General features: G+C 39.2%; 1 protein-coding gene across 2 annotated transcripts; it reads right to left on the bottom strand.

Annotated features, from left to right (window-relative positions):
- Positions 1 to 435: 435 nt before the first annotated feature.
- On the bottom strand, positions 436 to 16,487 carry LOC128222820 (uncharacterized). Of its 2 annotated transcripts, none has more exons than XM_052931949.1 (5): positions 16,399 to 16,487; positions 4,227 to 4,274; positions 3,396 to 3,553; positions 1,656 to 1,820; positions 436 to 518 (listed from the first exon to the last, which is right to left on the bottom strand). In XM_052931949.1, the coding sequence occupies exons 2-5, from the start codon at positions 4,265 to 4,267 to the stop codon at positions 454 to 456; spliced, it is 429 nt and encodes a 142-aa protein (XP_052787909.1). In that variant the 5' UTR covers positions 4,268 to 4,274; positions 16,399 to 16,487; the 3' UTR covers positions 436 to 453. The 2 variants fall into 2 exon arrangements, with proteins under 2 accessions (XP_052787909.1, XP_052787908.1); XM_052931948.1 differs by having other exon boundaries at positions 16,395 to 16,473.
- Positions 16,488 to 18,344: the final 1,857 nt, after the last annotated feature.

Below are 18,344 nucleotides of genomic sequence, written 5' to 3'. Positions count from 1 at the left end.
TTTATCAATTATCAATTACTAGTAAACCAGAGTAAGTTTTAACTTATTTAGTTTTACAACATTTTGAAATAATAATATTGCAACTTATATTTATCACTCTCGTTGCGAGACAGGGTGGTCTTGTGTTGTGGGTAAAATGGGAGTACCCGGAGAAAACCCACTTGTCCAGCTTGGTGACCACTTACCAAATTCACATGTGTCCAGGCCGGGATTCGAACGCCGGTCGCATTGGAGTTAACCAGAGTTATGTGCCTTCTTATACACGCGCGTCATATATCTGGATACATGTATACACAGTTTCATTGAAATGCCTGAACAGTTATTAAGACATGGACAATGTTGAAGTTTTTGCCCGACACCGTCTTCTTTCCTGTTTTACTGTTGCATTTTGTCATATCTATCGGGTTATTTGTTGGCAAATACAATGGGCAGAAATATGGTTGAAAAAGTGTTTTATTTGGAAGAGTACACTTTAATCAAAGTCGACACAAACTCTTGCTCATCTATATCTCCGTCATCTGAAACAACATAGCAAACTGTTTTTTTTCTGTAAGTTAGGGCTTCCATTAAAGCAAGTATGATAGTATACATCTCTCTAGAAATGCGTTAAAACTTCCAAAATTGATTTCTTGGAAGTACAAAAACTTCCATAATTAAACTAAAGAAAACTTCCAAAGTAGAAAACTTGGAAGTTCAAAATATCAAACCTTGTGTGAATATAAATTTTATGGTCACATTTTCAATCAGTCTTTAAGTAAAATGAATTATTATAACATAAGTCTTTAAAATTGGCAAGTTCAAGTTGCAAATTACTTGATTTTTAACATATTACTTGAAAAATAGTGGAAAAAAGATATTGTATTCGGAACAATTACACTTCCACATCTCAGCAAAAATCTTTCAAAATTGAAGTTGATACTTCCAGTTTCAAATTCTTAATGAGAGCATGGTCAGTAACTGTTGTCTTCTCATTACGCAAAAATCTTCTTAAATATTTCATTAAAAACATATTCTAAGACAAACATTTTTACCAAAACAAACGAATACGTACAAAGCAGGAGAATGCCTAATGTCTATAAAAGGAATTTTCGAGAGAAAAAAAATACAACAAAAAACAGTGTGTGTATACCACGTGATAAATTACGTCATATATGCTTCGTCGGAAGGCAACATTTTGCTTAAAATGAAGACTTAAATCAAAGATAACTTTTCTTTTACAACTCCATTTTATATGAAACAAAGGGCAGTCTAAAAGCTTAAAAAGCCCCACAAATGTTTCATTCCCGAAATTTGATAAGGTCATTAGTTTCATCAAACACTTCGACAAACCTGTTTCCAAAATAATGTTTTGACAGTACTCTGTCAGACGGCCGTATTGTGAAAAGGTTTGTCGAAGTTTTTTTAAAAAAACTTAACTCTCAATCAAACTCTGGTAAAAGACCGAATGCGGGGCTCCGTAAGCGGCGTAGACTGCGCTATGTTTCATTTAAAATGGTGAAGAAATAGTGAAGTTATCTTTGTTTAAAGTCTTTTTTCAAATCAAAATATTGCCTTCCGACGTAGCATTTATGACGCAATTTATCACGTGGTATACACACTCTGAAAAAGAAAACAGCAGAAAAGAAACAACAAAGACGTATATAAAAACAATATACCGTTACTATCAAACCAAGAGAAGATGAATGCCACATCCTGCGGGTCAATCACAAAGTCCTTGTTCACATCTAGGTTGAGGAACAGCTCTAAACCCTCTGAGAGCGTACCAAGGTCCTTCTCTTGCCAGACGTCGAGAAATTCCCTTGATCTGACATGATTGTCCGCTGAAATAAAGATCTTCAAATTATTACATTTGTGGCTGATCCATGGTCTAGTGGTAACACACTTAACTATCAATCCAGGGGTCTTAGGTTCGATTCCCCGTCGCATCGCTAAGACAATACTAATTGTCTTCCGGGAGGGACGTTAAATGGGGGTCCCGTGTGACAGTGCTATACACTGGTGTACGTTAAAGAACCAGGGTAGCTCTAACCAGGGTTACATTCTGTATGTGTACTATGCTCCAAAAACCAAAAATAACTAACAATCTTAATGGAGCACTCGCCGAATGGGCAAGGCCCGAGTGCGAGTATAAATAAGCTTACCCCCCCCCCCCCCCCCCTCCATTACATTCAATAGTAGAATGAAATATTCCTGGATAAAACAAGAACGTTAAATTGACCCTTAAAATATTTTAACAAACTAAGCAAAGATCTTTCGCACATCGATAGTTATTAGACATATGAAGTAGCAAACAGACACATCGTTAAGAGAGGAATGATGGGCGACAATTTGTGATACTAGTAACTTTGATAATAAAAACTGTAGATATAGCTGGCGTGATACAGATTCATTTCTTGTTGCGAAAATAATTATGTAAAGGAAAAACAACACACAGTGTACAAAGATGTGTGCGAATCTTTAACAATAAAGACTGTTATATTGATACCATGAAAAGTACTAGTCAATCAGTTAAAATTTAGACATATATCCTGTCTCGAGGCACAAAATAAGGACCTATAAGGCTTGGAATTAGAGCAACATAAAATGTGAATACGGAGTTCTTAGATCCAATGCTTGAATAATTAAACGAGAAAGTGTATTAAATCATTTCATCACTAACAAGAAGAAACATTTCTTAGATCCAATACTTCAATAATTAAGAGAAAGCGTATCCAGTAACGGCAAACACTAACACAGAGAGAATAATTAGCCCACTAGACAACTTAACGACGACATTGTGAATAACTTCAACAGACGTTTCAACGAAACTGAGGCATATGATTCAAATATGGAAAAGAAAACTGAACAAAAGAACTTATGCAAGAAGGACTTTCTTTCATAAGAAAGGATCATCATGGCAGGCTATTAAAGTGACTCTCTTATTCAAAATCAATACATACACATGTATAACAAACATTATTTTTGAGTAATAAACCTTTTATTACTTACTAAATAATGTATTTATGGAAAATATTTACAACTAATAACAAGATTGTAACCGTGTATTTAATAGCTGAATAAGCAAAAATATTAAATGATTGGTGAGTGCTAAAAGATTTACAGTAAACTGCTACCTACTATCGTCTCAGTAGGCAGAAAGTATGTGTTTTCTGCACATTTCTTCCAAATTAATCTCCTTCATAACAGCCATTGTTTTCGACATTTACATTTATTCAACCTTTTTGGTTTAATAAAACATTTATTATTAATTGTGGTAAATCTTAATTGGTAGTACGAATGCAATTTTGAATTGTTTTGCGACCACGAACGAATAAGCTATTGTAATACAAATTCAAAATATAAAGTGTTACACCTATTGGAGCGTATTTTAAAGGATAGAAATATGTTTCACATACTGTTGTTATCGAAGTCTCTGAACACGTGGTCAAACTCATCTACAGTGAGAACCGTGTTGTTGTCGAAATCTGAGAGCAGAAAGAGCTTTTTCGCCTGGTTATTGTCTCCGACGGAATCTTGCCCATGGCTTTGTCCGGTGACAACATAAAGCAACACTCTGTGATGAAGTAAACAACAGGGAAGAAAATTACATGCTCTTTGTTGTTATTCTGTTTTATTCTCCTATTTGAGAACCGAATATAAAAAAAATGTAAGTTATATACTAAACCTAGAATTTCTTAAAAGAGGTGCCATTTTATCTCTCACATGTCAATTGATGTCTTTAATAAGTTTTAATTAGATGTATAGTTATTTTTTCTCCTGACATTTAATTTGTATTTTTTCATTCTTAATTTATTCATGACGAAATTACTGGTTATCAAATTTATACTTTTATTATAATGTTTTTAACAAAATGAATAATGTCAGTCACTATTTCACATCAAGTAGAAGGTTTCAATCGGGTATGATGCTTTAGAAGGTTACAATCGGGTATGCTGCTTTAGAAGCTTACAATCGGTTATGATGCTTTAGAAGGTTTCAATCGGATATGATGCTTTAGAAGGTTTCAATCCGGTATGATGCTTTAGAAGGTTTTAATGGAGTAGGATTGCTTTAGAAGGTTACAATCGGGTATAAGTATTTAGAAGGTTATAATCGGGTATAATGCTTTAGAAGGTTACAATCGGGAATTAAGCTATAAAAGGTTACAATCGGGTATAATGCTTTAGAAGGTTACACTCGGGAATTATGCTATATAAGGTTACAATCGGGTATAATGCTTTACTTACAGCGAACAAAAAGACACGTAGACGATGCTTGCTGGTTTCATCTTCCTACTGAAAACAAAATATACGTCGTAGTTAGCAGGGACAGTATTTATTATGCAACTTAAGTAAATCCAAGAATCATACATAATTGACTCCATTCACTATTTTGGTCTGTAATAATTAACAAGCAATTCGATTAAACTACATCGTTCTGAGATACACTTAAGACCAATATCGAATACCAGCCCTGAACACTTACACATATATATTTATATATCGAACCCGGCAATTCCTACAAACGCTATAAACATGCGGAATATTATGTATATAAACAGTGCATTTTATGAAGTTAGATAACAGCTTCAAATCTAAAATGCGCGATAAAGTTCTGGATATAGGGCCTTTTTTTGTAAAAAATGTTCCGCTTTGTTATTCGATTTCAGTGTTAATGTTTGTTTTGTGAACGAGGTGGTTGTACTTTGCTATGTGAGTTAAATGTATTTGTAAAACCAGGTGGTTGTTCTCTGTTTTGCGATTTAAGTGTATTTGTGAACCAGGTGGTTGTACTCTGTTTTGCGATTTAAGTGTGTCTGTGAACGAGTCGGTTGAACGTTGTTTTGCGATTAAAGTGTTTTTGTGAAACCAGGTGGTTGAACGTTGTTTTGCGATTAAAGTGTTTTTGTGAAACCTGGTGTTTTTTTCTTTGCTGCGCGTTGAAGTGTTTATGTGAAACACAGGCACACTTGTTTTGTACTAGCATCAATAACACAATGGTTTTATACTAGCATCAACAACACGATGGCTTTGTGCTTGCATGCAACAGCACACTGGTTTTGTACTAGCATCAACAACACGGTGGCTTTGTGCTTGCATGCAACAACACACTTGTTTTATACTAGCATCAATAACACAATGGTTTTATACTAGCATCAACAACACGATGGCTTTGTGCTTGCATGCAACAGCACACTTGTTTTGTACTAGCATCAACAACACGGTGGTTTTGTGCTTGCATGCAACAGCACACTTGTTTTGTACTAGCATTTACAACACGGTGGCTTTGTGCTTGCATGCAACAACACACTTGTTTTGTACTAGCATCAATAACACAATGGTTTTATACTAGCATCAACAACACGGTGGTTTTGTGCTTGCATGCAACAGCACACTTGTTTCGTACTAGCATTTACAACACGGTGGCTTTGTGCTTGCATGCAACAGCACACTTGTTTTATACTAGCATTTACAACACGGTGGCTTTCTGCTTGCATGCAACAGCACACTTGTTTTATACTAGCATTTACAACACGGTGGCTTTGTGCTTGCATGAAACAGCACACTTGTTTTATACTAGCATTTACAACACGGTGGCTTTGTGCTTGCATACAACAGCACACTTGTTTTGTACTAGCATTTACAACACGGTGGCTTTGTGCTTGCATGCAACAACACACTTGTTTTGTACTAGCATCAATAACACAATGGTTTTATACTAGCATCAACAACACGATGGCTTTGAGCTTGCATGCAACAGCACACTTGTTTTGTACTAGCATCAACAACACGATGGCTTTGAGCTTGCATGCAACAGCACACTTGTTTTGTACTAGCATCAATAACACAATGGTTTTATACTAGCATCAACAACACGATGGCTTTGTGCTTGCATGCAACAGCACACTTGTTTTGTACTAGCATCGACAACACGGTGGTTTTGTGCTTGCATGCAACAACACACTTGTTTTGTACTAGCATCGACAACACGGTGGCTTTGTGCTAGCATGCAACAACACACTTGTTTTGTACTAGCATTTACAACACGGTGGCTTTGTGCTTGCATGCAACTGCACACTTGTTTTGTACTAGCATCGACAACACGGTGTTTTTGTGCTTGCATGCAACAGCACACTTGTTTTATACTAGCATTTACAACACGGTGGCTTTGTGCTTGCATGCAACAGCACACTTGTTTAATACTAGCATCAACAACACGGTGGCTTTGTGCTTGCATACAACAGCACACTTGTTTTGTACTAGCATCTACAACACGGTGGCTTTGTGCTTGCATGCAACAGCACTCTTGTTTTGTACAAGCATTTACAACACGGTGGCTTTGTGCTTGCATGCAACAACACACTTGTTTTGTACTAGCATCAATAACACAATGGTTTTATACTAGCATCAACAACACGATGGCTTTGAGCTTGCATGTAACAGCACACTTGTTTTGTACTAGCATCGACAACACGGTGGTTTTGTGCTTGCATGCAACAACACACTTGTTTGGTACTAGCATCGACAACACGGTGGCTTTGTGCTAGCATGCAACAACACACTTGTTTTGTATTAGCATTTACAACACGGTGGCTTTGTGCTTGCATGCAACTGCACACTTGTTTTGTACTAGCTTCAACAACACGGTGGTTTTGTGCTTGCATGCAACAGCACACTTGTTTTGTTCTAGCATCAACAACACGGTGGTTTTGTGCTTGCACGTAACAGCACACTTGTTTAGTACTAGCGTCAATAACACGGTGGCTTTGTGCTTGCATGCAACAGCACACTTGTTTTGTTCTAGCATCAACAATACGGTGGTTTTGTGCTTGCACATAACGGCACACTTGTTTTGTACGAGCGTCAACAACACGGTGGCTTTGTGCTTGCATGCAAAAGCACACTTGTGTTGTACTAGCGTCAACAACACAGTGGTTTTGGACTTGCATGCAACTGCACACTTGTTTTGTACTAGCATCAATAACACGATGGCTTTGTGCTTGCATGAAACAGCACACTTGTTTTATACTAGCATTTACAACACGGTGGCTTTGTGCTTGCATGCAACAGCACACTTGTTTTGTACTAGCATCGACAACACGGTGGCTTTGTGCTTGCATGCAACAGCACACTTGTTTGGTACTAGCATCAACAACACAGTGGTTTTGTGCTTGCATGCAACAGCACACTTGTTTTGTACTAGCATCAACAACACGGTGGTTATATACTTGCATACAACAGCACATTTGTTTTGTACTAGCATCAACAACACGGTGGCTTTGTGCTTGCATGCAACAGCACACTTGTTTTGTACTAGGTTGTTTTGTGCTTGCATGCAACAGCACACTTGTTTTGTACTAGCATCAACAACACGGTGGCTTCGTGCTTGCATGCAACAGCACACTTGTTTTATACTAGGTGGTTTTGTGCTTGCATGCAACAGCACACTTGTTTTGTACTAGCGTCAACAACACAGTGGTTATGGACTTGCATACAACTGCACACTTGTTTTTGTACTAGCATCAATAACACGATGGCTTTGTGCTTGCATGCAACAGCACACTTGTTTTATACTAGCATTTACAACACGGTGGCTTTGTGCTTGCATGCAACAGCACACTTGTTTTGTACTAGCATCGACAACACGGTGGCTTTGTGCTTGCATGCAACATCACACTTGTTTGGTACTAGCATCAACAACACAGTGGTTTTGTGCTTGCATGCAAAAGCACACTTGTTTTGTACTAGCATCAACAACACGGTGGTTATATACTTGCATACAACAGCACATTTGTTTTGTACTAGCATCAACAACACGGTGGCTTTGTTCTTGCATGCAACAGCACACTTGTTTTGAACTAGGTGGTTATGTGTTTGCATGCAACAGCACACGTGTTTTGTACTAGCATCAACAAAACGGTGGCTTTGTGCTTGCATGCAACAGCACACTTGTTTTGTACTAGGTTGGTTTGTGCTTGCATGCAACAGCACACTTGTTTTGTACTAGCATCAACAACACGGTGGCTTAGTGCTTGCATGCAACAGCACACTTGTTTTGTACTAGATGGTTTTGTGCTTGCATGCAACAGCACACTTGTTTTGTACTAGCGTCAACAACACAGTGGTTATGTGCTTGCATGCAACTGCACACTTGTTTTGTACTAGCATCAATAACACGATGGCTTTGTGCTTGCATGCAACAGCACACTTGTTTTATACTAGCATTTAAAACACGGCGGCTTTGTGCTTGCATGCAACAGCACACTTGTTTTGTACTAGCATCGACAACACGGTGGCTTTGTGCTTGCATGCAACAGCACATTTGTTTTGTACTAGCATCGACAACACGGTGGCTTTGTGCTTGCATGCAACAGCACAATTGTTTTGTACTAGAATCAACAACACGGTGGCTTTGCGCTTGCATGCAACAGCACATTTGTTTTGTACTAGCATAAACAACACAGTGGTTATATGCTTGCATACAAGAGCACACTTGTTTTTTACTAGCATCAACAACACGGTGACTTTGTGCTTGTATGCAACAGCACACTTGTTTTGTACTAGCATCAACAACACGGTGGCTTTGTGCTTGCATGCAACAGCACACTTGTTTTGCACTAGGTGGTTTTGTGCTTGCATGCAACAGCACACTTGTTTTGTACTAGGTGGTTTTGTGCTTGCATGCAACAGCACACTTGTTTTGTACTAGGTGGTTTTGTGCTTGCATGCAACAGCACACTTGTTTTGTACTAGATGGTTTTGTGCTTGCATGCAACAGCACACTTGTTTTGTACTAGGTGGTTTTGTGCTTGCATGCAACAGCACACTTGTTATGTACTAGGTGGTTTTGTGCTTGCATGCAACAGCACACTGGTTTTGTACTAGATGGTTTTGTGCTTGCATGCAACAGCACACTTGTTTTGTACTAGGTGGTTTTGTGCTTGCATGAAACAGCACAGTTGTTTTGTACTAGCATCAACAACACGGTGGCTTTGTGCATGCATGCAACAGCACATTTGTTTTGTACTTGGTGGTTTTGTGCTTGCATGCAACAGCACACGTGTTTTGTACTAGCATCAACAACACGGTGGCTTTGTGCTTGCATGCAACAGCACACTTGTTTTGTACTAGTTGGTTTTGTGCTTGCATGCAACAGCACACTTGTTTTGTACTAGCGTCAACAACACGGTGGCTTTGTGTTTGCATGCAACAGCACACTTGTTTTGTACTAGCGTCAACAACACGGTGGTTTTGTGCTTGCATGCAACAGCACACTTGTTTTGTACTAGCGTCAACAACACGGTGGCTTTGTGCTTGCATGCAATAGCACACTTGTTTTGTACTAGCGTCAACAACACAGTGGTTTAGTGCATGCACGTTACAGCACACTTGTTTTGTACTAGCGTCAACAACACGGTGGCTTTGTACTTGCATGCAACAGCACTCTTGTTTTGTACGAGCGTCAACAACACGGTGGCTTTGTGCTTGCTTGCAACAGATATTTGTTTTGTACTAGCGTCAACAACACGGTGGCTTTGTGCTTGCATGCAACAGCACACTTGTTTTGTACTAACGTCAACAACACAGTGGTTATGTGCTTCCATGCAACTGCACACTTGTTTTGTACTAGCATCAATAACACGATGACTTTGTGCTTGCATGCAAATCAACAATACGGTGGCTTTGTGCTTCCATGTAACAGCACACTTGTTTTGTACTAGCATCGACAACACTGTGGCTTTGTGCTTGCATGCAACAGCACACTTGTTTTTTAACTAGCATCGACAACACGGTGGCTTTGTGCTTGCATGCAACAGCACACTTGTTTTGTACTAGCATCGACAACACAGTGGCTATGTGCTTGCATGCAACAGCACACTTGTTTTGTACTAGCGTCAACAACACAGTGGGTATGTGCTTCCATGCAACTGCACACTTGTTTTGTACTAGCATCAATAACACGATGGCTTTGTGCTTGCATGCAAATCAACAACACGGTGGCTTTGTGCTTGCATGCAACAGCACACTTGTTTTGTACTAGCATCGACAACACAGTGGTTTTGTGCTTGCATGCAACAGCACACTTGTTTTAAACTAGCATCGACAACACGGTGGCTTTGTGCTTGCATGCAACAGCACACTTGTTTTGTACTAGCATCGACAACACAGTGGCTATGTGCTTGCATGCAACAGCACACTTGTTTTGTACTAGCATCAACAACACAGTGGTTTTGTGCTTGCATGCAACAGCACATTTGTTTTGTACTAGCATCAACAACACGGTGGCTTTGCGCTTGCATGCAACAGCACTTTTTTTGTACTAGCATCAACAACACGGTGGTTTTGTGTTTGCATGCAACAGCACACTTGTTTTGTACTAGGTGGTTATGTGCTTGCATATAAAAGCACACTTGTTTTGTACTAGCATCAACAACACGGTGGCTTTGTGCTTGCATGCAACAGCACACTTGTTTTGTACTAGGTGGTTTTGTGCTTGCATGTAACAGCACACTTGTTTTGTACTAGCATCAGCAACACGGTGGCTTTGTGCTTGCATGCAACAGCACACTTGTTTTGTACTAGGTGGTTTTGTGCTTGCATGCAACAGCACACTTGGTTTTGTACTAGCGTCAACAACACGGTGGCTTTGTGCTTGCATGCAACAGCACACTTGTTTTGTACTAGCATCAACAACACGGTGGTTATGTGCTTGCATTTAACAGCACACTTGTTTTGTTCTAGGTGGTTATGTGCTTGCATGCAACAGCACACTTGTTTTGTACTAGCATCAAAACACAGTGGCTTTGTGCTTGCATGCAACTGCACACTTCTTTTGTACTAGCATCAACAACACAGTGGCTTTGTGTTTGTATGCCACTGCACACATGCTTTTTAATAGTATCAACAACACAGTGGTTTTGTGCTTGCATGCAACAGCACACTTGTTTTGTACTAGCATCAACAACATAGTGGTTTTGTGCTTGCATGCAACAGCACACTTGTTTTGTACTAGGTGGTTATGTGCTTGCATGCAACAGCACACTTGTTTTGTACTAGCATCAACAACACGGTGGCTTTGTGCTTGCATGCAACAGCACACTTGTTTTGTACTAGCATCAACAACACAGTGGTTTTGTGCTTGCATGCAAAAGCACACTTGTTTTGTACTAGCGTCAACAACACAGTGGTTTTGGACTTGCATGCAACTGCACACTTGTTTTGTACTAGCATCAATAACACGATGGCTTTGTGCTTGCATGAAACAGCACACTTGTTTTATACTAGCATTTACAACACGGTGGCTTTGTGCTTGCATGCAACAGCACACTTGTTTTGTACTAGCATCGACAACACGGTGGCTTTGTGCTTGCATGCAACAGCACACTTGTTTGGTACTAGCATCAACAACACAGTGGTTTTGTGCTTGCATGCAACAGCACACTTGTTTTGTACTAGCATCAACAACACGGTGGTTATATACTTGCATACAACAGCACATTTGTTTTGTACTAGCATCAACAACACGGTGGCTTTGTGCTTGCATGCAACAGCACACTTGTTTTGTACTAGGTTGTTTTGTGCTTGCATGCAACAGCACACTTGTTTTGTACTAGCATCAACAACACGGTGGCTTCGTGCTTGCATGCAACAGCACGCTTGTTTTATACTAGGTGGTTTTGTGCTTGCATGCAACAGCACACTTGTGTTGTACTAGCGTCAACAACACAGTGGTTATGGACTTGCATACAACTGCACACTTGTTTTGTACTAGCATCAATAACACGATGGCTTTGTGCTTGCATGCAACAGCACACTTGTTTTATACTAGCATTTACAACACGGTGGCTTTGTGCTTGCATGCAACAGCACACTTGTTTTGTACTAGCATCGACAACACGGTGGCTTTGTGCTTGCATGCAACATCACACTTGTTTGGTACTAGCATCAACAACACAGTGGTTTTGTGCTTGCATGCAAAAGCACACTTGTTTTGTACTAGCATCAACAACACGGTGGTTATATACTTGCATACAACAGCACATTTGTTTTGTACTAGCATCAACAACACGGTGGCTTTGTTCTTGCATGCAACAGCACACTTGTTTTGAACTAGGTGGTTATGTGTTTGCATGCAACAGCACACGTGTTTTGTACTAGCATCAACAAAACGGTGGCTTTGTGCTTGCATGCAACAGCACACTTGTTTTGTACTAGGTTGGTTTGTGCTTGCATGCAACAGCACACTTGTTTTGTACTAGCATCAACAACACGGTGGCTTCGTGCTTGCATGCAACAGCACACTTGTTTTGTACTAGATGGTTTTGTGCTTGCATGCAACAGCACACTTGTTTTGTACTAGCGTCAACAACACAGTGGTTATGTGCTTGCATGCAACTGCACACTTGTTTTGTACTAGCATCAATAACACGATGGCTTTGTGCTTGCATGCAACAGCACACTTGTTTTATACTAGCATTTAAAACACGGCGGCTTTGTGCTTGCATGCAACAGCACACTTGTTTTGTACTAGCATCGACAACACGGTGGCTTTGTGCTTGCATGCAACAGCACATTTGTTTTGTACTAGCATCGACAACACGGTGGCTTTGTGCTTGCATGCAACAGCACATTTGTTTTGTACTAGCATCGACAACACGGTGGCTTTGTGCTTGCATGCAACAGCACAATTGTTTTGTACTAGAATCAACAACACGGTGGCTTTGCGCTTGCATGCAACAGCACATTTGTTTTGTACTAGCATAAACAACACAGTGGTTATATGCTTGCATACAACAGCACACTTGTTTTGTACTAGCATCAACAACACGGTGACTTTGTGCTTGTATGCAACAGCACACTTGTTTTGTACTAGCATCAACAACACGGTGGCTTTGTGCTTGCATGCAACAGCACACTTGTTTTGCACTAGGTGGTTTTGTGCTTGCATGCAACAGCACACTTGTTTTGTACTAGGTGGTTTTGTGCTTGCATGCAACAGCACACTTGTTTTGTACTAGGTGGTTTTGTGCTTGCATGCAACAGCACACTTGTTTTGTACTAGATGGTTTTGTGCTTGCATGCAACAGCACACTTGTTTTGTACTAGGTGGTTTTGTGCTTGCATGCAACAGCACACTTGTTATGTACTAGGTGGTTTTGTGCTTGCATGCAACAGCACACTGGTTTTGTACTAGATGGTTTTGTGCTTGCATGCAACTGCACACTTGTTTTGTACTTGGTGGTTTTGTGCTTGCATGAAACAGCACAGTTGTTTTGTACTAGCATCAACAACACGGTGGCTTTGTGCATGCATGCAACAGCACATTTGTTTTGTACTTGGTGGTTTTGTGCTTGCATGCAACAGCACACGTGTTTTGTACTAGCATCAACAACACGGTGGCTTTGTGCTTGCATGCAACAGCACACTTGTTTTGTACTAGTTGGTTTTGTGCTTGCATGCAACAGCACACTTGTTTTGTACTAGCGTCAACAACACGGTGGCTTTGTGTTTGCATGCAACAGCACACTTGTTTTGTACTAGCGTCAACAACACGGTGGTTTTGTGCTTGCATGCAACAGCACACTTGTTTTGTACTAGCGTCAACAACACGGTGGCTTTGTGCTTGCATGCAATAGCACACTTGTTTTGTACTAGCGTCAACAACACAGTGGTTTAGTGCATGCACGTTAGAGCACACTTGTTTTGTACTAGCGTCAACAACACGGTGGCTTTGTACTTGCATGCAACAGCACTCTTGTTTTGTACGAGCGTCAACAACACGGTGGCTTTGTGCTTGCTTGCAACAGATATTTGTTTTGTACTAGCGTCAACAACACGGTGGCTTTGTGCTTGCATGCAACAGCACACTTGTTTTGTACTAACGTCAACAACACAGTGGTTATGTGCTTCCATGCAACTGCACACTTGTTTTGTACTAGCATCAATAACACGATGACTTTGTGCTTGCATGCAAATCAACAATACGGTGGCTTTGTGCTTCCATGTAACAGCACACTTGTTTTGTACTAGCATCGACAACACTGTGGCTTTGTGCTTGCATGCAACAGCACACTTGTTTTTTAACTAGCATCGACAACACGGTGGCTTTGTGCTTGCATGCAACAGCACACTTGTTTTGTACTAGCATCGACAACACAGTGGCTATGTGCTTGCATGCAACAGCACACTTGTTTTGTACTAGCGTCAACAACACAGTGGGTATGTGCTTCCATGCAACTGCACACTTGTTTTGTACTAGCATTAATAACACGATGGCTTTGTGCTTGCATGCAAATCAACAACACGGTGGCTTTGTGCTTGCATGCAACAGCACACTTGTTTTGTACTAGCATCGACAACACAGTGGTTTTGTGCTTGCATGCAACAGCACACTTGTTTTAAACTAGCATCGACAACACGGTGGCTTTGTGCTTGCATGCAACAGCACACTTGTTTTGTACTAGCATCGACAACACAGTGGCTATGTGCTTGCATGCAACAGCACACTTGTTTTGTACTAGCATCAACAACACAGTGGTTTTGTGCTTGCATGCAACAGCACATTTGTTTTGTACTAGCATCAACAACACGGTGGCTTTGCGCTTGCATGCAACAGCACTTTTTTTGTACTAGCATCAACAACACGGTGGTTTTGTGTTTGCATGCAACAGCACACTTGTTTTGTACTAGGTGGTTATGTGCTTGCATATAAAAGCACACTTGTTTTGTACTAGCATCAACAACACGGTGGCTCCGTGCTTGCATGCAACAGCACACTTGTTTTGTACTAGGTGGTTTTGTGCTTGCATGTAACAGCACACTTGTTTTGTACTAGCATCAGCAACACGGTGGCTTTGTGCTTGCATGCAACAGCACACTTGTTTTGTACTAGGTGGTTTTGTGCTTGCATGCAACAGCACACTTGTTTTTGTACTAGCGTCAACAACACGGTGGCTTTGTGCTTGCATGCAACAGCACACTTGTTTTGTACTAGCATCAACAACACGGTGGTTATGTGCTTGCATTTAACAGCACACTTGTTTTGTTCTAGGTGGTTATGTGCTTGCATGCAACAGCACACTTGTTTTGTACTAGCATCAAAACACAGTGGCTTTGTGCTTGCATGCAACTGCACACTTGTTTTGTACTAGCATCAACAACACAGTGGCTTTGTGTTTGTATGCCACTGCACACATGCTTTTTAATAGTATCAACAACACAGTGGTTTTGTGCTTGCATGCAACAGCACACTTGTTTTGTACTAGCATCAACAACATAGTGGTTATGTGCTTGCATGCAACAGCACACTTGTTTTGTACTAGGTGGTTATGTGCTTGCATGCAACAGCACACTTGTTTTGTACTAGCATCAACAACACGGTGGCTTTGTGCTTGCATGCAACTGCACACTTGTTTTGTACTAGCATCAACAACACAGTGGTTTTGTGCTTGCATGCAACAGCACACTTGTTTTGTACTAGCATCAACAACACAGTGGTTTTGTGCTTGCATGCAACTGCACACTTGTTTTGTACTAGCATCAACAACACAGTGGTTTTGTGCTTGCATGCAACTGCACACTTGTTTTGTACTAGCATCAACAACACAGTGGTTTTGTGCTTGCATGCCACTGCACACTTGTTATGTACTAGCATCAACATCACGGTGGTTTTGTGCTTGCATGCCACTGCAGACTTGTTTTGTACTAGCGTCAACAACACAATGGTTTTGTGCTTGCATGCCACTGCACACTTGTTTTGTACTAGCATCAACAACACAGTGGTTTTGTGCTTGCATGCAACTGCACACTTGTTTTGTACTAGCATCAACAACACGGTGGTTTTGTGCTTGCATGCCACTGCACACATGCTTTTTAATAGCATCAACAACACAGTGGTTTTGTGCTTGCATGCAACTGCACACTTGTTCTGTACTAGCGTCAACAACACAGCTTGCTTGCAACAACGAAACTGCTTTATGCATGAATACAACAATAAATGAAATAGTTTATGTATGGAGTATCACGTTCGGCACTCTCTTACACTTCACTGTACTTTACTGTTATAGGTACATTCAATAGTGGATTTATTATGATTAAATACGAGACAATATAGCGCTCATATCAGGGCAGTTTTGATTAAAAAACGGTATACTCGTTGTGTTTTGTTTTCTACTTTGAATAAAGATATCGATCTCAAAAACAATATTTAACATACTACATGTATCATTAAATAGTTTACAGACTATTGAAATAAATTTTGAATTTAAAACTCATATTTACTCTTACATAACATTTGAGTAAAGATCTAAAGAAGAAAGAAATGAATACAATGTTTATTTCAATAAAATTTAAAAGAACACACACAAAACAACGCTTTTTAAATTTTAAGGCAAACACAATGAATAAAAATCCTACCAACCAAAGTGAATTCCTGCACTCTCAATTATTCGCATTTATTATGAGATTTTTAATCAGAGTTTTGTCCGCATAACAACTGATAAGAATATGAGTTTTTTGTAAAAGTATAGAAATGGTAAAAAGATCATCCAAATAATGACCGACCTCTCCCTAATGCACTGTACTGCACTTTGGATAACTGTACGCCACAGACTGAGTCATGCTGTGGACCAGATTAGATTGCGTTTCGGCCGCTCCTCGTAGAAGCAGATAAGGCTCAGTCATAAACATTTCCTTCAGACGAAATCATTTCTTTCTGTACTAGTGCACTTATCACATTAACATATTTACGGCAATTGTACATCAACTGTTCAGTTTGCATTGCACTTATAGGAAAGACTGTAAAAGCATTATCTTGATATATTTTAAAGATGCGCTCTTACTCCCAGATAAGATTTACCACAATTAATAATATTGTTTTAATATTCCAAAAAGGATGAATAAATGTCGAAAACAATTATTTTGATGAAGGATACCGAGTTTAATTTGAAATTATGAGCATAAAACACGGTATTTCTACCTTATGAGACTTTAGTAGACAACAGTACATCTTTCAGCATTCACCAATCATTAAATATTTTTTGCGCTTTCTACTATTAAATACATGGTTACAATCTTGTTATCAGTAATTAATATTTTCCATAAATGCATTATTTAGTAAGTAGTTAAAGGTTTATCAGTCAAAATTGATGTTTGTTATACAAGTGTATGTATTTATTTTGAATAAGAGTCTCACTTGAATGTTTTATTTCCTTAGTGCGTTGCCGTTACCAAGTTAAGCTATGATCGGCATATCTACAGACATTTGTATTTCAAGTTAGAATTATTTCGGATGCTTTATTTTTCGGAAAATAAATATTTGTTAATATATTTTTTTTACCATTTTCACTATGCCATTATCGTTAAGTTGGCCTTTTCTTTTGTGTAATATTGTGTATTATACCTCAAGGCTCATTGGCAAGTTCCTTTTTACTTTTAAGGGACTCGTTCATGTTTTATAAATGCACCTTTTGTGATGGAATGATATGTTTCAAATCATTAGATTGTTAAAACCACGGACCTATAAACCATGGTTTATAGGTCCATGTTAAAACTAAGATACTGACGACTGGAACCATTCAACAAATGTTGATATAAACTCAAATATTGTCTTTGATGTCCACGAATTTTAAGAGCGTAAGTAACGCTTTTCAACAAAAGGCTAAAAGGTTAAATTATCTCTCAGTTTATGTAAGGGTTCTCGTGGGCGAGTGGTTTTGCTGTAAGTTTTCTAAAAACAATCTTGACGGTACCGGCGTGGTTCGCTCCAGACTAAAACCAGTATTTCATACTTCAATTGAAATTTTCTCTGCGATTTCGGTATCAAAGAGTAAATTAATTATAATCTTAGTGTTTTTCAGATGCAAAACCGTGAAATATGGTCCAAAAACATAAGTTAGTTCCTTTAAAGGAAATCACAAACTTTAGTTTTGCAACTTTTTTTAACTTTGTTGAAATGGAGTTTTTTTAAACTAAGTTTCATAAACAGATACTTTTACATCATTTTGTAAATCCAAGCTTTAGATAAATCAATATTGCAATAATAGTACTAAAACTTTTCTGCAACATTGGACATTTTCCTGCTGCATTTGAAGTAAAAATTATCAGTGAAGCTCTAGTATTTTCTTTCGAAATGTTTTATCGTTTATTTCTTTAAAGCACTTCGATCACATTTTGATCTAAAATATTGTTTCAATGCCTGACCCTAAATAACGTAAACAGATCTCCCTAAAATATCGAGATCAATTCCTTTAAAGCTTCAACACTTTGAATTCAATGGACGGAGCTTGTTTTTCTTCCTCGGCAGAAAGTTGCTGTTTTCTATCAATCTGTTCAGTCTGAACTTCTCGGCCATTTTCCATCGAAAAC

The sequence above is a fragment of the Mya arenaria genome, chromosome 17 (genome assembly GCF_026914265.1).
Source record: "Mya arenaria isolate MELC-2E11 chromosome 17, ASM2691426v1".
Taxonomy (NCBI): domain Eukaryota; kingdom Metazoa; phylum Mollusca; class Bivalvia; order Myida; family Myidae; genus Mya; species Mya arenaria.
The sequence above is the reverse complement of the archived record's forward strand: the minus strand, read 5'-3'. Positions and strand labels throughout refer to the sequence as shown.